Source organism: Ptychodera flava, chromosome 2 (assembly GCF_041260155.1).
Source record: "Ptychodera flava strain L36383 chromosome 2, AS_Pfla_20210202, whole genome shotgun sequence".
NCBI lineage: Eukaryota > Metazoa > Hemichordata > Enteropneusta > Ptychoderidae > Ptychodera > Ptychodera flava.
This window is the reverse complement of record NC_091929.1, coordinates 37,618,739-37,642,766: the sequence shown is the minus strand read 5'-3', so window position 1 is coordinate 37,642,766 and position 24,028 is coordinate 37,618,739. Positions and strand designations below refer to the sequence as shown.

General features: G+C 36.3%; 1 protein-coding gene and 1 long non-coding RNA gene across 2 annotated transcripts; both read left to right on the top strand.

Annotated features, from left to right (window-relative positions):
- The first annotated feature begins 15,906 nt into the window (after positions 1-15,906).
- On the top strand, positions 15,907-16,882 carry LOC139148257 (uncharacterized). Its single transcript, XR_011555904.1, has 3 exons — positions 15,907-15,996; positions 16,327-16,394; positions 16,872-16,882. It is a non-coding gene; the product is annotated as an uncharacterized lncRNA (long non-coding RNA).
- Positions 16,883-17,663: 781 nt separating this feature from the next.
- LOC139148249 (perlucin-like protein) lies at positions 17,664-19,707 on the top strand. Its single transcript, XM_070719590.1, has 3 exons — positions 17,664-18,293; positions 18,811-18,890; positions 19,575-19,707. Exons 1-3 carry the CDS (start codon positions 17,899-17,901, stop codon positions 19,661-19,663), a joined length of 564 nt encoding a protein of 187 aa, XP_070575691.1. The 5' UTR covers positions 17,664-17,898; the 3' UTR covers positions 19,664-19,707.
- Positions 19,708-24,028: the final 4,321 nt, after the last annotated feature.

The window sequence follows — 24,028 nt, the reverse complement described above, 5'->3', positions numbered from 1 at the left end:
GGGACCAAAACGGTTGATATTATCGACAAAATAGAGAAAAAGTGTACTACATACTTACAAATCATCACAACACAAGCACCAATTTCATACGTATTAAACTATCTAAAACAGTCACAGAGCATCTTCATTACTAACTTTCAACTCTTTCAGTATGTAATTTTATTCCAACCATCCCATGTGATCAAGAAATAGAATCGGAAATAATATATCAATCCAACCTTTCAGATATCGACGTTAAATTTATGTAAATGAAATTTGTTATTCTCCGCACTATATTCATGGACATGTTGTATTTTGTCGATTTGTTTTTCGTACAAAATATGTTTTGCTCTTTTGGTAATGAGTACATTTATGTTACGAAAGATTTTTCATGTATTGTATAAAATACGTAATGAGCGGGATCTGATAGTATGAGTGAGAAATATTGCTTCCTTACATATTGCTTCTTCATAGCAGCTTAAATATGAAGGAAAGTCATTCTGGCTGCTCAAAAGCTTTCAGCATACGCTTAATAGGTGTAGAATTTAGTTTGCAAATAAGTCGTAGACCAGTGAAATAAAGATATAATAAAAACATATGCATCACTTTTTCAATAAAATAAATGCCAAACGATCCACTGCATGAATCATTCCGACTTTTTCATTCACATGTTTAAAAGAGCTACATTCAATATGTGTAAACTTCCAAGCATATAATCTCTTGATTGTAAATTACTGCGACTTAATATAAGGAAATCGCTGACTAAGAAAACTAACAGAGACAGACGGGGCATTATTGCAAACTCTCGGGGGCAGAGGAAGCAAATGAACAAACAAATAAACACAAGTTGATATAAACATGTGGGACATAGATGTATTACTTCGTAACGAACGATACAGCAAGGTAAACAGAGAGATACTAATTAAGCGGAAGGGTTATTTAGTAAAATAAATTGTACACGGGACATTTTGACAGACTTCTAAATCTGTCATTTCGAACCGTGAGTTCTTCGATGAAATCCAAGCCGACTTAAATGTTGCTTTCGAGCCGTATTGCCATGTATCATTACATTACTATTGTTCAAACATGCAGCGGTAGGTCATACGGTAATATGATTACACGGTTAGTTTTTCTATGGAGATGGACAATTGAACGATAAATTATGTACTAATGTGATAGTGCCGTGATTGTCATATTATTCACGACGGCTTGATGTGGACGCGATTGGTTACTTGTCATACTTCACATTTGCACACCGAGTTAACAGAAACCTGACAGCAAGCAAAATATTGCCTTCTAATACACTCTTTGGAACAACTGATTGCATGCACGGAACGTCCAAAACGTTTCTGTCCTGTATTGTTTTAGTACAAAACGATATACTTAAATTAAGCCAAAACGTTTAGCTACGAAAAGCTGTTCAACAAGTTGATACATCAGAGCGATTTTAAAATGATATATTATCTCGAATCAAGCTAACTTGTTTTCGCTTCACGAACATGCATGAAAATTGTATTATGTCATTAATCAAAGCTAGAATTTATTCATGAATTAATCATGTCATTCAAGTTACAATCAAAAAAAAATATCACATGTCAGTGTGTATTAGCGTTCAACAGCAAAACAGGTGCAGGTCCATGTGAAAATTCAGGCTAATACTTCAAGTTGTTTTTGAATTCGAACTCGCAACCTTGTGTACCATCACTTCTTGAACCAGAATTGAACTGAATGTGCTCACGTGTATGATATCCAGTGAACAGACTAGAAAATTTTAGCATTAACTCAACCGAACAACGTGTGCTAATGTGACCCCTGAATGGAAGGAATGGCGTGTTATATGAATGACTTGTCAGATTTTGAGTTTGACAAAATTGCAATCTTAGTTATCATGCATTGAAATTGACTGCTGATTACACGACATGTATTGACATTTATCAGACGCTACTGGACGCATGAAATAATATAGTATGACACGAATAGGCCAAACCCGGAATTCGAACCGACCACGGTACAAACAAAGCCATGTGCGCAAACGCGCATAGACGTACATGTATTTCCATTCGCGTTAGTACACATGTGGCTTTGTTTGTACCTGCATCACGTGATTATTTGGGCGTACTGAGTCTGTAGAACCCACACGTCCTTTTTATTCCGGAGTAGAACCATTACTGCATACTTTTTACTGTTATGAAGTTGTGTAAAACAATTGTACCTTTGACCTGTCTCAAACGACGACGAGCAAGGAGATGTTACGCAACATTTGCAGACCTCAGATTAATCACTAACCAAAACACAAAAACAAATAAGACAGACATTGTATATTCTGACAGCAGTTCAATTGAGCACACGACGCAGAGTGGAAGACAGACTCCTGATAAGACTATACGTGTATACGGTCTACTGCCAGAGTAATTATCTCTGACGAGGATTTATTGTATAATGTTTTTCAATATTCCTGTCAATAAACCCGATTCATACCAATATAATCGACATCCGTGTGAGGCGTGTAATAAGAACAATCAGATATCTGTTATATCATTATATGTAGCAGGTTTCATCAACTTTCGCACAGTACTCTCAGAGTTAAATCACTAATTACAAAACTTTATTTAATATGTAAATGAGCTAATTATTAACTTGACACGCCCAATGCTTCTCAGTACAATTAAATATTTATCAGATCAATATCTGTAGCAAGTTTCATCAAATGTAATGCTGTAATTTTGGAGTAATATGACAGAACCCCACGGCGAGAGAGCAAGCGCGCCGTACCAGCGGTATTTGCACGAGTGTTTGCGGGGGATCCGGCGGTCGTGCTTTCACGAGCGCAGCGACTGAAAGGACAGCCGGATGCAACGTAAACACGAGTGCAAATACCCCAGGTACGGCAAGCTTGCTCGCTCGCCATGGGGTTCTGTTATTATTACATATGTTTCCCCCTGTTTATTTTATCGAGAAAACAAAGGAAGTAAAAACACAAGCGAACACATTTTAAACAGTTTACACGACACACATTGAAAGACAAGGATCACGCGCTGCTCTATTCATTTGCATGCAGGTATGGAATAATGTTCTTGGTATTGCACTGCAGTGCAAATACCAGTAGTACGCGCGCGCTTCGATGCAAGTAAACTGTTGTACATATGTAATAATTAGATGTATATCAGATCAATATTTGTTGCACGTATCATCAAATTTGGTGCCGGAATTTCAGAGTTATGTCACTAATAACAAAAGTTCATGAAATATGTAAATGGGCAGATAATTGACATGAAAATCACAGTATCATCAGTATATTCTGAGATTGTCATCTGTGAAAAGTTTCATGAAATTTTGTGCAGTATATCTTGATATATGTCTATACTGTCGTTACCGTCTCCATAGGGAAACCATTGTACGGAAAAATGATATTGCATAACTTCATTAATATGCAAGCCACACTAATCAAAATCTAATCAGTTCTTGCAAGTAGCATATGGTACCTGTGTACCAAATCTGACTCGAATCTGTTCAGCGTTTTTGAGTTATCGTGTAAACAAACAGACAGACAGACAAACACCACACACACACGGACAGACAGACAGACATCGCTATGACATTAGCCCACGTGTGAACACGTGAGCTGAAAATGGTTGGAGATGAAGACAACTCAAATATATATTTATATAGATTAAATAGCGAGTCAGCTAATTTGTCGTAATATCATCCGCTATCCCTCCACAACACTGAAGCATAAAACACGAATTCACATACAAGTATATGCAAGTGAGCAGATAAGGCAAGCATACACTATCAAAGCAATTAAGAAGGAATGGTTTTATTTTGTAGCGAAGAGCTATTATGTTGTCAAGGCTGGTAGTATTCAACCAGGCCCAGGGACCAGAACGGTTGATATTATCGACAAAAGAAGAAAAAGTTTACTACATACGTAGAAATCATCACAAAACAAGCCCCAATTTCATAAGTATTTAATTTATTTCAAAACAGTCACAGAGCATCTTCATTACTAACTCTAAACTCTTTCAGTGTGTAATTTTATTCCAACCATCCCATGTGATCAAGAAATGGAATTGGAAAGAATATATCAATCCCACCTTTAGATATCGACGTTAATTTTTTGTAAATGCAATTTGTAATTCGCCAGACTATATTAATGAACATTTTGTATTTTGTCGGTGTGTTTTTTCGTACAAAATAAGTTTAGCTCTTTTGGTAATCAGTACATTTATGTTACGAAAGATTTTTCATGTATTGTATAAAATACGTAATGAGCGGGATCTGATAGTATGGGTGAGAAATATTGCTTCCTTACATATTGTTTCTTCATAGCAGCTTAAATATGAAGGAAAGTCATTCTGGCTGCTCAAAGCTTTCAGCATACGCTTAATACCTGTAGAATTTAGTTTGCAAATAAGTCGTAGACGAGTGAAATAAAGATATTATGAAAACATATGCATCACTTTTTCCATTAAATAAATGCCAAACTATCCACTGCATGGATCATTCCGACTTTTTCATTCACATGTTTAAAAGAGCTACATTCGATAAGTGTAAAACCTCCCAGCATATAATCTCTTGATTGTAAATTACGGCGACTTAATTTATGGAAATCGCTGACTTAGAAAACTAACAGAGACAGACGAGGCATAATCGCAAAATCTCGGGGCAGTGGTAACAAATGAACAAACAAATAAACAGCAAGTTGATATAAACATGTGGGACATAAATGCATTACTTCGTAACGAACGATAAATCAAGGTAAATAAAGAGACACTAATTAAGGGGAAGGGTCATTTAAGTAAAATTGAGTGTACACGGGACATTTTGACAGACTTCTAAATCTGTCGTTTCGAACCGTGAGTTCTTCGATGAAATCCAAGCCGACTTAAATGTTGCTTTCGAGCCGTATTGCCATGTATCATTACATTACTTTTGTTCAAACATGCAGCGGTAGGTCATACGGTAATATGATTACACGGTTAGTTTTTCTATGGAGATGGACAATTGAACTATGAATTATGTACTAATGTGATAGTGCCGTGATTGTCATATTATTGACGACGGCTTGATATGGACGCAATTGGTTACTTGTCATACTTCACATTTGCACACCGAGTTAACAAAAACCTGACAGCAAGCAAAATATTGCCTTGACGAATGTTCGAAACACTCTATAGAACAACTGATTGCACGCATAGAACGCCCAAAACGTTTCTGTCCTGTATTATTTTAGTACAAAAACGATATACTTAAATTAAGCCAAAACATTTAGTTACGGAAAGCTGTTCAACAAGTTGATACATCAGAGCGATTTCGAAATGATCAATTCTCTTGTATCAAGCTAAATTGTTTTCGCTTCGCGAACATGCATGAAAAATTGTATTATGTCATTAATCAAAGCTAGAATTTATTCATGAATTAATCATGTCACTCAAGTTAAAATCAAACAAAAATATCACATGTCAGTGTGTACTGTCTTACCGTTCAACCGCAATACAGGTGCAGGTCCGTGTGAAATTAAGTATAATACTTCAAGTTGTTTTCGAATTCAAACTCGCAACCTTGCAATTGTGTACCATCTCTTCTTCAAATGTCGTTGGAGATGAAGACAACTCGAATATATACTTATATAGATTAAATAGCGAGCCAGCTAATTTGTCGTAATATCATCCGCTATCCTTCCACAGCAATGAAGCACAAAACACGAACCCACATACAAGTATATGCAAGTGAGCAGATAAGGCCAGCATAAACTATCAAAGCCATTAAGAGGGAATGGTTTTATTTTGTAGCGAAGAGCTATTATGTTGCCAAGGATGGTAGTATTCAATCAGGCACAGGGACCAGAACGGTTGATATTATCGACAAAAGAAAGAAAAAGTGTACTACATACGTAGAAATCATCACAAAAAAGTCCCTATTTCATAATTATTAAAGTATCTAAAACAGTCACAGAGCATCTTCATTACTAACTTTAAACTCTTTCAGTGTGTAATTTTATTCCAACCATCCCATGTGATCAAGAAATGGAATTGGAAAGAATATATCAATCCAACCTTTAGATATCGACGTTAACTTTTTGTAAATGGAATTTGTAATTCGCCAGACAATATTAATGAACATTTTGTATTTTGTCGGTGTGTATTTTCGTACAAAACATGTTTTGCTCTTTTGGTAATGAGTACATTTATTTTCCGAAAGATTGTTCATGTATTGTATAAAATACGTAATGAGCGGGATCTGATACTAGGAGTGAGAAATATTGCTTCCTCACATATTGCTTCTTCATAGCAGCTTAGATATGAAGGAAAGTCATTCTGGCTGCTCAAAAGCTTTCAGCATACGCTTAATAGCTGTAGAATTTAGTTTGCAAATAAGTCGTAGACGAGTGAAATAAAGATATAATAAAAACATATGCATTACCTTTTCCATTAAATAAATGCCAAAGGATCCACTGCATGGACCATTCCGACTTTTTCATTCACATGTTGAAAAGAGCTACACTCGATAAGTGTAAAACCTCCCAGCATATAATCTCTTGATTGTAAATTACGGCGACTTAATTTATGGAAATCGCTGACTTAGAAAACTAACAGAGACAGACGAGGCATAATTGCAAAATCTCGGGGGCAGTGGTAACAAATGAACAAACAAATAAACAGCAAGTTGATATAAACATGTGGGACATAAATGCATTACTTCGTAACGAACGATACGGCAAGGTAAATTGAGATATACTGATTAAGTGGGAGGGTCATTTAGTAAAATTCAGTGTACACGGGACATTTTGACAGACTTCTAAATCTGTCGTTTCGAACCGTGAGTTCTTCGATGAAATCCAAGCAGACTTAAATGTTGCTTTCGAGCCGTATTGCCATGTATCATTACATTACTTTTGTTCAAACATGCAGCGGTAGGTCATACGGTTATATCATTTGACGGTTAGTTTTTCTATGGAGATGGACAATTGAACGATAATTATGTCCTAATATGATAGTGCCGTGATTGTCATATTATTGATGACGGCTTGACATGGACGCAATTGGTCACTTTTCATACTTCACATGTTGCACACCGAGTTAACAAAAACCTGACAGCAAGCAAAATATTGCCTTTACGAATGTTCGAAACACTCTATAGAACAACTGATTGCACGCATGGAACACCCAAAACGTTTCTGTCCTGTATTATTTTAGTACAAAACGATATACTTAAATTAAGCCAAAACATTTAGCTACGGAAAGCTGTTCAACAAGTTGATACATCAGAGCGATTTCAAAATGATCAATTCTCTTGTATCAAGCTAAATTGTTTTCGCTTCGCGAACATGCATGAAAAATTGTATTATGTCATTAATCAAAGCTAGAATTTATTCATGAATTAATCATGTCACTCAAATTAAAATCAAACAAAATATCACATGTCAGTGTGTACTGTCTTACCGTTCAACCGCAATACAGGTGCAGGTCCGTGTGAAAATTAAGTATAATACTTCAAGTTGTTTTCGAATTCGAACTCGCAACCTTGCAATTGTGTACTATCTCTTCTTGAAATGTGGTTGGAGATGATGACAACTCGAATATATATTTATAAAGATTAAATAGCGAGCCAGCTAATTTGTCGTAATATCATCCGCTATCCTTCCACAGCAAGGAAGCACAAAACACGAACCCACATACAAGTATATGCAAGTGAGCAGATAAGGCCAGCATAAACTATCAAAGCCATTAAGAGGGAATGGTTTTATTTTGTAGCGAAGAGCTATTATGTTACCAAGGTTGGTAGTATTCAAACTGGCACAGGGACCAGAACCGGTTGATATTATCGACAAAAGAAAGAAAAAGTGTACTAAATACGTAGAAATCATCACAAAACAACCCCCAATTTCCTAAGTATTTAAAGTATTTCAAAACAGTCACAGAGCATCTTCATTACTAACTTTAAACTCTTTCAGTGTGTAATTTTATTCCAACCATCCCATGTGATCAAGAAATGGAATTGGAAAGAATATATCAATCCAACCTTTAGATATCGACGTTAACTTTTTGTAAATGGAATTTGTAATTCGCCAGACAATATAAATGAACATTTTGTATTTTGTCTGTGTGTTTTTTCGTACAAAATATGTTTTGCTGTTTTGGTAATGAGTACATTTATGTTACGAAAGATTGTTCATGTATTGTATAAAATACGTAATTAGCGTGATCTGAAAATAGGAGTGAGAAGTATTGCTTCCTCACATATTGCTTCTTCATAGCAGCTTAAATATGAAGGAAAGTCATTCTGGCTGCTCAAAAGCTTTCAGCATACGCTTAATAGCTGTAGAATTTCGTTTGCAAATAAGTCGTTGACGAGTGAAATAAAGATATAATAAAAACATATGCATCACGTTTTTCATAAAATAAATGCCAAACGATCCACTGCATGAATCATTCCGACTTTTTCATTCACATGTTTAAAAGAGCTACACTCAATATGTGTAAAACAACCCAGCACATCATCTTCTGTTTGTCATTGTCGGCGACTTAAATTAAGCAAATCGCTGACAAAGAAAACTAACAGAGACAGATTAGGCATTATTGCAGGATCTCGGAGGCAGAGGTAACTAATGAACAAACGAATAAGCAGCAAGTTGATATAGATATGTGGGACACACATGCATTACATCCTAACGAACGAGACGGCAAGGTAAATAGGGAGATACTAATTAAGCGAAACGAAAGTTTAATCTCCACGAGACATTTTGACAGACTTCTAAATTTGTCTTTTCGAACCGTGAGTTCTTCGATGAAATCCAAGCCGACTTAAATGTTGTTCATGGGCTTGCGAGCCGTACTACCATGTATCATTACATTACTTTTGTTCAAACATGCAGCGGTAGGTCATACGGTAATATGATTACACGGTTAGTTTTTCTATGGAGATGGACAATTGAACGATAAATAATGTACTAATGTGATAGTTTTGTGATTGTCATATTATTGACGACGGCTTGATATGGACACGATTGGTTACTTGTCATATTTCACATTTGCAAACCGAGTTAACAGAAACCTGACAGCAAGCAAAATATTGCCTTGACTAATGTTCGAAACACTCTATGGAACAACTGATTGCACGCATGGAACGCCAAAAACGTTTAGTCCTGTATTGTTTTAGTAAAATAACGATATACTTAAATTAAGCCAAAACATTTAGCTACGAAAAGCTGTTCAACAAGTTGATACATCAGAGCGATTTTAAAATGATCCATTATCTCGAATCAAGCTAACTTGTTTTCGCTTCACGAACATGCATAAAATAAATGTATTATATCATAAATCAAAGCTAGAATTTATTCATGAATTAATCATGTCACTCAAGTTACAATCAAACAAAAATATCACATGTCAGTGCGTATTACCGTTCAACAGCAAAAAAGGTGCAGGTCCATGTGAAAATTCAGTATAATACTTCAAGTTGTTTTTGAATTCGAACTCGCAACCTTGTGTACCATCTCTTCTTGAAAAGTGGTTGGAGATGAAGACAACTCGAATATATATTTATATAGATTAAATAGCGAGCCAGCTAATTTGTCGTAATATCATCCACTATCCTTCCACAACACTGAAGCACAAAACACGAACTCACATACAAGTATATGCAAGTGAGCAGATAAGGCCAGCATACACTATCAAAGCCATTAAGAGGGAATGGTTTTATTTTGTAGCGAAGAGCTATTATGTTGCCAAGGATGGTAGTATTCAACCAGGCACAGGGACCAGAACGGTTGATATTATCGACAAAAGAAAGAAAAAGTGTACTACATACGTTGAAATCATCACAAAACAGGCCCCAATTTCATAAATATTTAAAGTATTTCAAAACAGTCACAGAGCATCTTCATTACTAACTTTAAACTCTTTCAGTGTGTAATTTTATTCCAACCATCCCATGTGATCAAGAAATGGAATTGGAAAGAATATATCAATTCCACCTTTAGATATCGACGTTAAATTTTTGTAAATGGAATTTGTAATTCGCCAGACTATATTCATGAACATTTTGTATTTTGTCGGTGTGTTTTTTCGTACAAAATATGTTTTGCTGTTTTGGTAATGAGTACATTTATGTTACGAAAGATTTTTCATGTATAAAATACGTAATGAGCGGAATCTGATAGTATGAGTGAAAAATATTGCTTCCTCACATATTGCTTCTTCATAGCAGCTTAAATATGAAGGAAAGTCATTCTGGCTGCTCAAAAGCTTTCAGCATACGCTTAATAGCTGTAGAATTTAGTTTGCAAATAAGTCGTAGACAAGTGAAGTAAAGATATAACAAAAACATATGCATCACTTTTTTCATTAAATAAATGCCAAACGATCCACTGCATGGATCATTCCGACTTTTTCATTCACAGGTTTAAAAGAGCTACATTCGATATGTGTAAAACAACCCAGCACATTATTCTGTGTTTGTAATTGACGGCGACTTAATACAAGGAAATCGCTGACTAAGAAAACTAACATAAACAGATCGGGCATTATTGCAGGATCTCGGAGGCAGAGGTAACAAATGAACAAACGAATAAGCAGCAAGATAAGGAATTGTGTGTTAACACAAATCTAGTTTGTAAGTCAACGGAGCTAGGCCGCCTGCAGAACAAACATGTCCCGAAGTCACTTTGCATTGCTGACGTAGACAGCTCAATACCTGCTTTCCAGCTTTCCATTTTGCTGATGTAGACATCTTAATACTGGCTATCTAACTACTCATCTGCTGACGTAGACACCTTAGCACCCGCTATCTAGCTACCGAACTTTCTTGCGCACGGCACTTGACCTAAGCCTTGCTTCAAGCTTCTGGTCCAAGTTCATTCATTCTAGGCCATCAGGCTGTCTGCGTTAACGTGCCACTCATCCGAACACTCATCAGTACAAGGAAAATGCCAACCGAAAGACCAAGCTAACAGAGCTTGACTGCATGATACCCCATCAACGCCAGTTTAATAGATGCTTCTGGCTCTATCAACACCACTTAATATTGACACTCTCGTTGCCGGACTTTCAATGCACCCCGACAAGGATTTGTTGAATACCTGCTCACGTCATCGACCTTCTTCACCGCTCATCTGTAGTAACCATCTTTGGCCAAACAGGATCCAGAAGCGTCTAATCGTCGACTTACCATCCGCTCACGACGAGTATCCAGCATCGATTACCTAATTGACAAACAGATTGCGGCCACTCAATGTGCTGGGCAAGGAGCCGAACTGTCAAACCATCCTGACAAGAAATTTTCGTTACAGGACCAATTGCAACCACTGGAGACGGCAAGGTAAATAGGGAGATACTAATTAAGGTTCCAAGACAAGAAATTGACCTCTTTAATGTAACAATGCTCTGGTGGTTAATAAGCTCAGAACCCCCGTACATAATACATTTTCTGAAAGCCTAGATATAGGGGAAGATTTTGGTAATCACAGTGTCACCGTTGTTTACAAAATTATCATGTGACAGGAAATTTACATAACCTTTCAAAAATCTGTTTTCCCTATGTTTTGTCTCAATACTTCAAAATATCTTACTTATACGTGCTGAAATGCAAACTGTCACAATGTTCTTCCAAAGTGTGTCTCAGAAAATCTCAGATCCTTTATATCTTGCTTAGTTTTTATTTGAGCGCAATTTGAAAGAAATCAACTACGGTTAAATTCACCGCTCTCGATGTTTTTCAGGCATAAAAATTGTTTAAGAAGGTTTAAAAAAATTCTGAGACACACTTTAGAAGATCCTTAGGACAGATTGCATTAATAAAAATTTCAGCCACATATCCCAAGCATCGAAACAAAACAAAGGGAAAACCGATTTTTGAAAGGTTATGCAAATCACCTGTCACGTGATAGCTATGCAAACAATGGTGACACTATGGTAACCAAAATGTTCTCCTATATCTAGGCTTTTTGAAATATATAATTTATGGGGGTTCTTAGCTTATTAACCACTAGAAAATTGTTGGCGTAAAAAGGTCACTTCTTGTCTTGGAACCTTGAGTGAAAGGGTCGTTTAGTAGAATTGAATCCACACGGGACATTTTGACAGACTTCTAAATTTGTCGTTTCGAACCGTGAATTTTTAGGTGAAATCAAAGCCGACTTAAATGTTGTTCACGGGCTTGCGAGCCGTACTGCCATGTATCATTACATTACTTTTGTTCAAACATGCAGCGATAGGTTATACGGTAATATCATTACACGGTTAGTTTTTCTATGGAGATGGACAGTTGAACGATAAATTATGTACTAATGTGATAGTGCCGTGATTGTTATATTATTGACGACGGCTTGATGTGGACGCGATTGGTTACTTGTCATACTTCACATTTGCACACCGAGTTAACGGAAACCTGAGAGCATGAAAAATATTCCTTGACTAATGATGAAAACACTCCATGGAACAATTGAATGCACGCATGAAACTACTACAACTTTTCTGTCCTGTATTTTTAGGTACAAAGACGATATACTTAACGTAAGTATGATGACACGGCTAGTGTTTCTGTGGAGATGAATAATTGAACTATAAATTATGTACTAATGTGATACTGCTGTGATTGATAGCTACGAAAAGCTGTTTAACAAGTTGATACATCATAGCGATTTTAAAATGATCCATTATATCTAATCAAGCCAACTTGTGTTCGCTTCACGAGCATGCATGAAAACTTGTATTATGTCATAAATCAAAGCTAAAATTAATAAATTAATTAATCATTTCACTCTAGTTACAATCAAACAAAGTTATCACATGGCAATGCGTGTTGCCGTTGCACAGCAATAAACAAGGTGCAGGTCTACGTGTTTTCTAAGTATTAAAGTATAACAAAAGAGTTACAGAGAATCGTCATTACTTACTTCAACTCTTTTAATAAGCTATTTTATTCAAACGATCCCGTCGAGCACGAAACACTGAAATTTAATGATATTTATTTGAGTATTTGGAAAACAGCAACATTTGTCTCTTTTTACTGTCGCCTTCATCCTTTGTACCTGCCTCAGTTTCCGTCAGTCTGTCTGTACTAGAAAAGCAATCACAGACAATCTCTATCTCCCTCTCTCTCTCTCTCTCTCTCTCTCTCTCTCTCTCTCTCTCTCTCTCTCTCTCTCTCTCTCTCTCTCTCTCTCAAATCATAGTGGCAAACATTTAGGAACTGTTTTCACTTCTTCACAGATGTGTTTTCATACTCAAATATACATATTGTCGGGAAAGCTTTAAGAGTAATGTGTTTCTTTAAGCGTACCCGTGCTAATTTTTCAAACACTTCTACACTGAAACCTTTGTATGTAAGCCACGTGCGAAGCGATCTGCTACTGCAGTGTTATACGGTTGTCATGGCAAGTAACATAAATTTATAAAATCATCATTTGTGTGGAACAAAATGTATGAAAGTACGATTTTAATCAATTGTACAATGTATTTCAGCAAATTACAATTCTCTATGTAATAGATTTAGCTTCCACCATTAATGAGGAAGTGTGAAGTTGGATATGTTAGTATAGTTTACAAACTGGTCAAGCTATGTTGTAATTGTCTGTCCATTTTGTACAAACTATATTCTAACATACCGAACAGACAGCTATTTTAAGTGTTTTTCCAAAGCTGATTCGAACATCGATTTATTTGGCTCTGCTGCCAAGTTTTGGCGTGTACTCTTGCAGAGTGCGTGTTTTACTAGTTAAACTGAATTGTTTTTATTTGTTTGTTTTGATTGTGACGCATTATTTATGTATTCGTGATTTTTTATTCTTTATGAGCTATATGTTGTTTTATACTTTCCAAAAGTGCCCACAAATATGTTTTATGGCCTTTGGTATACCTTAATAAGTAATAATACAAATAATGTAACCTTAGTTTTCATGCATCCTACAATCATCAGATCTATCTATATATAAATTAACCAAGATGTCAAAGAAAGGAAACAAAATGCGAATATATCAGCCAAGAAAGAGATAGAAAGTAACAACTAAAATAAAATGAAGGCTCCAATCACCGAAGCAAGCTGTAAAGAAAGGCAAGAAGAATCAATCTTTTGTAAAAAGGGTTCCCAGCATCATTAATCAATCAGAAAGACAATACAGATTACTATATATTAGGGGGTAATATTGAAGTGTATCATGTTTTAAAATGTTTCAGGAAATGTGCTAATATACATTGGAAGTACATTAATTTTTCATTTACTATATAGCTTAACTTAAATGAGACCTCTTCGATTTTAAAGCTTAATCAAGAATTGCAAGAAATCTATCCCGTTCGCATCTTGCTTACACAAAAAGTGTGTTTCCGTCTGTAAAATACTGATTTGATATCAAACTTTTATGATTTAAAATCTTTAAAGTTTGAAACATCACTTGCATTTTTCACCTTGAAGGACAACTACATTTATTAATATAATCGAAATAAATTTAAAAGTTAAATCAAGGGCTATCTCACCGTGATTATGAAAATATTGAAAAAAGTGGAATTTATATTTGACTATAAGCAAATTTCTCATTATACTTCACAGAAGAGATGAACTTATAAATATTTATGATCTTTCTCTAAAATTACCACAGCATTTTGTAAAATCTCAGGTATGTTAATGCATGGGCATAGGCTTACATACATGTAAAATCAGTTTGAACATACTTTTTAATCAGACCTGGTCAGAAAATTGTGAAAATTGCCAAAAATATGTTTCGCATTTGATTAAGTTGAAATTTATCATAATATATTACCTAAGTCAGGTCACGTGACCATAATCTGTTATTTTCCCGCCAAAATTGTATATTGCAAATAACTGAATATTCCAACCGCTAAACATCAAGATATTTAAAACATTATGACCAATTAATGTAAAATGGGATGGGAACTTGTGTTAGAACTAGTGGCAGATGCAAAATTATTGAATTTTGAATAACATTTCTTCACAAAAAACAACAAATACAATATTTTTTACGTTTTACATGAATATTTTGAAAATCGGAAAGAAGTATAGATAGAGTTTCATGAGTGCCATGTATTTTTGAAAGAATATGATAGATGTTGTTTCCTAAAGTGCAAAGAAAATCAAGAAAATTTAACTGGTTACGGTTGGAATATTAAAATTAATAAAGACGTAAATTTTGGCGGGAAAATATCAGATTTGGTCACGTGACTCAACTCGTCAAGATTTAGGCAGACATTTTTTTAAAGAATTTGATAATTCCAATAATTAGGCCAAATATCAATCAAATCTGGTGGTTTTTAAAGATAATTGATCATTTTCTTACTTTTGGGCTTGATGGGTACAAACACCCATGCATTAACTTACTTGAGATGTTAAAATTACTTGACAATCTTCAGATAAAATGGAATGATAATACAGGCTGGCCATGGACTATTGCAAATGTGCCCAGCTAACGCTTTGTTACTAGCCACAGTTGCCTCTTTCCTCAGGTCTTTCAGCTTTTGCACCATTCCATCACCAGTCTTATTTTCTACGATATACGTAACAAAAGTAAACACGCTTTCAATAAAAGAACTTGATTACCTTAGCAGCAACAAAAACATGTTGATACTAAGTATACTCGCATTGTAAAAAAGTTGGAAAATTGTCGCATATAAAGAAATTTACAGGTGGTATCGATAATAAAACAGTATATCCTGACCGGTTAATGACTATATGCCACATTTGATTCTCAATTTTTTTACTTCCCAAATACGAAGGTGATTTGGCATAATGTGCAAAACACTTTAAAATGTTTATTTGCGGTCAAACGGAAAGAGTTATAGACAAAGTTTGGAACAGATGTGCAGTGACAGTTTCTGAGACAAAACTGTCACTAGGCAAAAATGAGGGTTTCGGTTTATAAAAATGCAAACTAAATCCCTATTGTGATTTCTGACTGACTGAAACGTCGGATACGCCCCCGCCTCTTTTTTCTATATAAGCAGGTGTAGTGAACACCAGGAGCATCACTGAAGCCCAGCTCTACCACTTGTGTAACTGCTGAGACTGGTAAGTAAACCACTAACGATATTTTTCATTTGTTATTAACATTGCCCTGTGAGATTACTCTTTCAATATGTAGTCTTCTGATGCCGTGAATCTTTCATGTTCTGCATGTGAAGTGGACTAAGATCAAAGTATTGGATCTCCAATTTTCGAAAAGCTTCAGTCTTCCCAATATGTAAGCTTGTAATTGTAGTGGTTTTATCAAACGTCTTTGTAAACTAAGGTAATTTCAGTAAGCTCTTGACGTAAGACATCGGCAATACGAATGCGATCGATAGGAAGTTTTTCCAGTCTAGCTGCGGGACTCGACGCCGCTGTTGTTTTTTTCTGCAGATATTGCATCAAACATGAATTTTAAATTTGCTGCCGTCTTCTTTGCCTGTGCGGTGACGTGTTACGCTGTAAGTAAACATAATTTATATCGCCCATTAAATCAAAAGAATTTTGAAAAAACACTGGTTTCATTTACCATTATCGCAAGTTTTGTCTACTCTTAGCAGTATTACAGTGATTCTTATTAAGTTTCAAAAGCGGTAAATATTGTTTTGTCTTTTTTTCGCGGTATTATGTATGCAATGTGAACAACAACACGCACTTCGCATTAGGAAGAGAATATTTGTACGCTTTGTGAAACTTAAAATGGGTTATAGAGCCAAGTTTATAGTCTTAGCTTGTCTTTTGAAAGGTTAAACGAAGTCCTGCTAGAGTTACAGTAGGGCTTCGATTTTGCTCGAATCACGCAAAAAATAAGTGATTTAGCTGATAATTGCGAAATGCTCAATTCGTCGGAACTAAAAGGGAGTGCATATTGTCGTTCTTGATAAAACGTTAATCGGCTAATCAAAGTATTTTCTCTTCTTAACATCATGCCGGAGTAGCAAGGTCCAAGTAAGTCACCCTATTTACTCACTATATTCCATTATTTGTTTCATTGATAACATTATTTAAACTAAAATGTATAATATAATTAGCAAACTGAATGGTGCCTGTAATCTCGTTTAGTACATTCTAGTTATCTGAGGCATTATGAGTCAAACTACCTTGCGCCATTTCTAAATTTACATAACTATGTTTATATTGAGTGCAACACCAAATTGTGTTAATGCACGTTTTGTTGGCAATGGCGTTTCGAGATGCGTTTAACCAAGGTGTCTAAAGATACAATCAAAAGCATATAACTTTCCGCTATACGTTACATTCTATGCTCTGAGCAACCGCTTGCTTGTAGGTCTGATATACCTAAATGTTATCTTGCTACGAACGAAACCGTATTAAGGTATCAACTACATGGTACGATGGTCAGTCTTTGCCTCTTATCACAAAACAGGTAATTGGCACGACGTATGGCATTGTCTATTTTAGCTTATTAAATAATGCTCCAGCACTTCATATGACGCGTTTCTGATTATCAGCTAAATAATGACTATAGGAAAGTAAACAACTACTGATTTTATTTTTTATTTGATTTTTTTATATTTATTTGACGTTTAAACTTGAATATTTTATTCTTTATGTCGGACCCCATGGTAGATTACAACCTTATAGGAGTCTTTACCCTGTTTGAGTATGTAAATGGGAAATCCTTTAATGTGAAATAAATAAATAAATAAACTGTACTCTGGAAAATTCAGATTTATAATTAGAGTATATGACGTTTCCTAAATTTTATATCAAGCCAGCCAAGGTACACAATATGAATTATTTTATTTCAGAAAGCATCTTGTACTTTTTCTACTAGCCTCTTTATATGTGTGTGACTACACGACGGCTGTTTCCATAGTGCATATAACAGTTGTATGCAACAAAATGTGTGTGCATTAGAATGCATATTACTTCTCAACCATTACGCTTTCAAGCGTCGTATTATCACTGCTATCACATACGCTCTTCACAGCCTCTATCACGATGGAAAACTGTGAAAAGGGAGATTGCGATTGTATGGTGTATGAAGTATACTGTGAACAAGACCCTGACGACCACCCATACCAACAGAAAGCAGCAGAGTTTTGCAGCACTCTTTCAGTACAGGCTGGTGGACCACCAGGTCGTCTTGCAGCGTTACGTACTCGCGTTATAGACGATGCAATCAGAAACCACATCACTAGTAATAACATGCATCAAAGCCCATGCATTAACAGATACGGATTCTGGATCGGTCTTAGTGACAGCCTGACGGAGGGTGAATTCATCTGGAGTGATGGAGGGGCTCATTGCGACTTCGACTATCGTAACTGGGCATCGGGCGAACCAAACAACAACACAAAGAAAGACGCTTTGGGACAAGATTGCGTACAGCTTTGGTAAGAATACGTTCAAATTCAAACGAATGGTAAAAACTATATTAAATGTTAAGACTTTCAATGACCGCATCAAAACAAGGCTTCTTATATTAACCATTCTCACTGACGAAACTCGCTCAAACCGATCGTTTGTTCACCGTAGTCCCTTCTATTCCCCACTGAGTATAAAATTTGGCATTCTTATGATTAAACCAGAAACAATGGTATTTTATCCACCGAATCGTACTCAGGTATCTGCAACATGGTATAATAGCCAAGCCATATCTTATTATTACTTATGCTAGATTTTTCAGTCCAGTGTGGTTTTCTATAATTATAATACGATGAACTGCCCATTGTCACTGTTTCGCTTCCTTCTGTGCCTCTATCAGTCTTTCTGTCTTTTTTATGGTTGTTTGTTTGTTTGGCTTTGTCTATCTCTTTTTCTCTGTTTTTTTATAAATTCACTGTAGATTTTGTATGCCTCGTGACAGAATTCACCCTTAAAAGGTGTGTCGTTTTTTATAAATATCAACAGGTTCAGGGGCGCTCACAACGGTCTGTGGGACGATGAATACTGCGACTTCCGGCCAAAGGGCATTGTCTGTGAAATTCCAGGTATGCACAAAATATCTATGTGTCATTTATATCATATAATGTAAGCAACAGAGTAGATTCTATAAATCGTTGCCGATTCAAACATTCAGTTACAGTTGTTTTAAAACTAGAAAATCGGAGTATTACAAGATATCATATGGTATGATACATTAAAATAAGCCTCTGTGCGATGAAAGGTATACAGTCACCTGTAATCTAAATATGCCCAGATATGCTCAAAGGGTCGTTTCTCGGTATTCAAAATTCCCATGTGAGGGCGCTGTTTTTAAAAAGCGGCCACCCGCGTAAATCTTTGAGTGGCTAGTTTTTCTCTTTCCATGGTAACTGTAGAAAAATTGGAACCGGTGACAGTATACCATTAATCTTAAAATCTTTGTCGGAAGACGCAATTTCAATTTTCTGTCTGTCTTGGCATTTAGACATCTGTGCTAAAATCATAAGTTAAAATTATCGCATTAAAGGAAGCAAAATACTCAAACCTCTTACAAACTGCTATTTTCAAAATAGATGGGAGTTCGAGCTTACATTTGGTCCTCGGGCATTTGCAACTTCCAACAGAAACAAGACAACACTAAAGAGTTTCTTGTACATTAGTGGAAGCAATTTCTAAAATAGTTTTTAAGCCAAGCACACACACTCATTCCGTATGTCTTAATCTTGGCCTCTTTTCTTTCTTTGTTTCAGACCCTCATTGCCATTCCTTGGGGCGTAGAAACTCAACCAATCGTTTCGTACATAAAACACAGGATACGTCCCGGCACTATCTGAGCTAGTGTCAATAATCAATCATTCTTTGTCCCTTCACTGTAGCTAACTGAGAGATTATCGTCAATTTGTGAAAAAGTCACTCTTAAATAAATCATTATTAAAAGCAAGAACGTCGTCCTGCATGGTTTTATTTGAGAGTGGTAAGTCAAGAAATATAACAAAACGTATTTAAGAGTATATCCATGCCAATAAAAGCTTTGTCAACGATGAAAATGCATCCTCATTTTGGCGCACATGTAGCGTTTGCCACTATCATTGTCTGAAAGAGGCTAGGGTTTCCCTATTGATGGTATGTTCGAAGACGGGTAACAACTTATCCCCCTCTCAAATCGAAAATATCGATAAATTAATATGTACAATGATGCGATCTGAGAGGTGTTTCAATTTATTTTGCACCCAAAAAAACAATTTGGTACCCCCTTCTTTCTCTTCATATTTTGACAAACACCTCCTTCCCTTCCTTGTAGATTTCGGTTTTTTGAGTGACCGGGCCCTTCATAGTCCAATATCGGATAAAAGTCTACCAACTTGTGAAGGATTTTCGTCAAATAATTGAGCCGTTAGGTGACTGTTTCTTGGGAAAATGTCAAGAAGATGATCGTATGTAAGATTAGTAGAAATGAAATTTCTCTGCAGATGACGAAAAGACTCAGCCGTTTTGCGTTGCTCGGACGGCCGTTTAAAGCCGAATAGCGCCCGCAATAGACGGCTTGATATATAGTCTACTCTCGGGAAAAGGCTAACTCGTAAAGGTTGTAATGGCATTGGAAAAAGTTCGAACAGAACAAAAATGTCCAAATTTTGTCAACATTGGGTTCGACTGGGGTAAACTCGGGGTCATGCTGACCGGAAATGGGGCTGAAATGGAATGGATTAATTCGAATTACTGCCTAGGACTGCCTGGGAAAAGTATTACCAACTTGACTCGTTTTAACGAGTACAAAAAGTACGTACTTTATATCGCTGTCAGTAATTAAAAATATTCTACGGTACAAATAAACTCATCTCCTAGGGTATTCTTTGCGTACAATTACTGATCAGAAGGGAATGACCATGCAAGGTCCACGAATATTGTAGTTGCTGCTAAGGTTGGATATTTGCACTTCTAAACGTACTTTGAACGTCAAACGTTATGTTGACTCTTTCAATTTTTTACTTCACTCGAGAAGTCAGCTTTCTCTAGGGTACATCAGTCTTAAGGACGCTCGTGACCGCAGGCTGGTGAACGTCCTATTAGTCCTGTTTCAAAATATCCTCCGATTTCTGTCCTAGGTAATATACCGGAAACAGTGATTGGTGTTTGCGGTCCTATAAGATCCGTTTACTGCTCACTGATTGGCTGGACCCTTTCTCTTCCGTCTCATTATCATGTAATGATCACCTCGCTGCACTGTGATTGGTTACCTTGTGTCCTCGTCTTAGCCTCTTTCTGTAGTGTTCCATGCCTCGTAATGTAATGTCCCATGTACTTCGTGTATACAGAATAGTACCCGACATAATGAAACTGTAGAAGTGCGATGCAGCCTCGCATTTCATGACCCTGATTATTCATCACTGACATGTGACGACGGAGAATGGCACCCAAGACCAAATCCGAAATGTTCAGGTAGGCTTTCAACGTTAACGATTTATTTTAATAAAGTAAGACTTTCGTCGACATTCTTCAGGGCGGCGATAGTTGATATGGAAAACATAATCATATCAACATTGCGAGGACATCTTGTCACTAGCTGATTTATTAACGAAAATACCACTTCAACTCAATTGCTAGAATAGCTTTCCAACTCACAAACGTATGTACACTGCTAAATCTCGTTGAACTTGACATTTGAGTTGATATCGACATTTCACTTTCCGCCAAAGATGAAAGATACGTGATTGCAACTAAACAACGGTCAAGACCGGAACCTTTGGGTTGACATGCGCTACGGCCAGCGTGGCTTTCAATACCCATGTGTACTTGACTGAAAATATATATGAGCTGTAGAACTCGTTAGGAATACTGTTACTGCAAAAGTTTACCATAAAACCTTACATTTTACTCAAAATTGAACTTAATAGCATTTGATTACGGTAAACAACATTTTTTCCTTTCAAGTATCCCCTGCTTGTCGCGATATCTTTGACATCGGGCCGGTTACAATCTGTTTCAGCGCATCTAGGTACGAATGGCAGGATGCGCAACGTTTCTGCGCAGCGTTCAGCCTTCATTAATCAAGTACGGTAGTGCAGTCGTCCTGGCAACAGTCACGACAGAGATAATCGCTACCCATACTGGATTGGCCTTAGTGACACAAAGGTACGTGCAACGTGTAGTTCAGACCAAATTTTGGTAAAGAGGAAAGTTTATACATTGTATTGGTGATCTCCAAATTAACTAGGATCTCATCAAATCTTTTCGCAGATGCCAATTTTTCATCCGTTGCTGGTGTTAAATCAACGCAATATTCATATATCAAAGAATGTGGCGACTGTAATGTAACGATTTACGAGCTTTTTCACCAAATTAACAGAAAACCTGGAAACTGAATTATGGAATTTCATTATTCTCGCATTTCATATTTAAAAAAAGTCAAATGTACTTCTTTGCGATAGGCATTCTCTGATCCCATGAGGAATAACCAATGTTAACTGGAGTCATACGTTTCCTTTTAGGGATGCATATGACGGTGATATTTTCCACTATATTCCACACACAGAGTATTTCTTTCTTCTCGTTGCATTTTCTGTCTTCAACTTCCCGCCACTCTTTATCATGTGAAGGTAGCCGGAACCTCTTGGATGGCCTGGAACCCATTTCTTGTAACCCATTTTGTCTCCGTCAATCCATCGGAACGAACGCCTTTGCTTTGAGAAAGAAAAAAAAAACAAATTAAAGACAAAAACCAAGATTTTATAAGGTTAAGTTGGTGATGAAACTGTGTGCTGAGTGAAGACATCAATCAGTTTTATCGTGGAAAGTAAGAATGCTCGTAATTTCTACTATAATTTATCTGACCAGCATACTGCAAGTTTTATTGAAGTTAAAATTATTGAATAAGAAAACGTATCCTTTGTAAAGTGAACCCAGTAATAAACATAATATATCACAGTATTGTCTTTCTATCAAACATAATTTGCTCATTTTATATGGAAGATGACATCGCATTATTTTTGAATTTTCATGACTGTTGTCATGGAAACTTAAAGATATTGCACACACAATGAATTACGACCATTTAATTTTTAATGACCTCATTCTTGGAATTAAAAAAAGGCAGATAAATAATACTTGTGTAAGATTATTCATTTTACTTTCACTACCACTATCTACAGTAATATTTGATAGCATCGTGAAAAACATAGCAATGGTGTAGCTTTCACAAGAACATGTTCTCGGTCACGTCATAAATGAGTCGAATTTTTTGTGCCGGAAAACTTCCTGGTTCACTTCCTATAGTCATTAGATAAAAAATATAATCATTCCACGAGTGGCTGCTTGATTTTGTGCTACCGGATACGCAGAATATACGATGTGAAAATTTTATTAAGTATGTGATTATTCAAATACTTGAAACTAATTGCCACCTTATTGAAGATTTCTTTCAACTATCTAACCCTCAACCATCAGCCTTCCACAACACTTACAAATAGTTGTAATGCAAATAATTACCACCAGCCAACATCTGACAAAATCTAGCGACAGCTTCCGTCTTACATTTCTGCAATATGTGCAATTAGCTTCCCATTTGCTTTTACGATACAAATGTCTTACGTGGCACTGCACCTGAAATTGCTTGCTTGCTGTCAAACTATTAGCACTTCTACTGCAGATGACGTCACAAATATAAATCTTCACATCTCTCTAATGCATCATGTGGCAACCTTATCTGCATAATTATTCAGGCGGAGACATTACGAGTAGAGAAACCTGACGGTCAAGCGCGGCGGGATGCGTACGAGAAGGGCGTTCCCTGTCGTATGACTATTTTCAAAAAACTATGTTTATAAATTACAAAGCTACAAGGCCCCTGAATCTGTCCATGCATAGTCACTGTTCACATATACTTCGGTATTGGCATTCAGTCGAATACCGTATATGATACAATCAAATAGTTATATAATTCGACGGAATGGAAATTTGAAACGTACTTCTCCTTTGGACGAGAATTAACACTATCTTCATGGTAAAAATTCCCCCATAAAGTCGTCAAAGGAAGGAAAGAGAGGGAACACTGCGGTTACGTCGATTGAAAGGTCAACTCAAGTCATCTCAACTCAAAGCATGCTTCCACATGCAAATTTGGGGAAAAAAATCAACGTAGCGTGACTGGTCTACGCTATTGTTCAGGCTATTCAAAAGAATGATGTTCGGTGAACCAGATATGGCC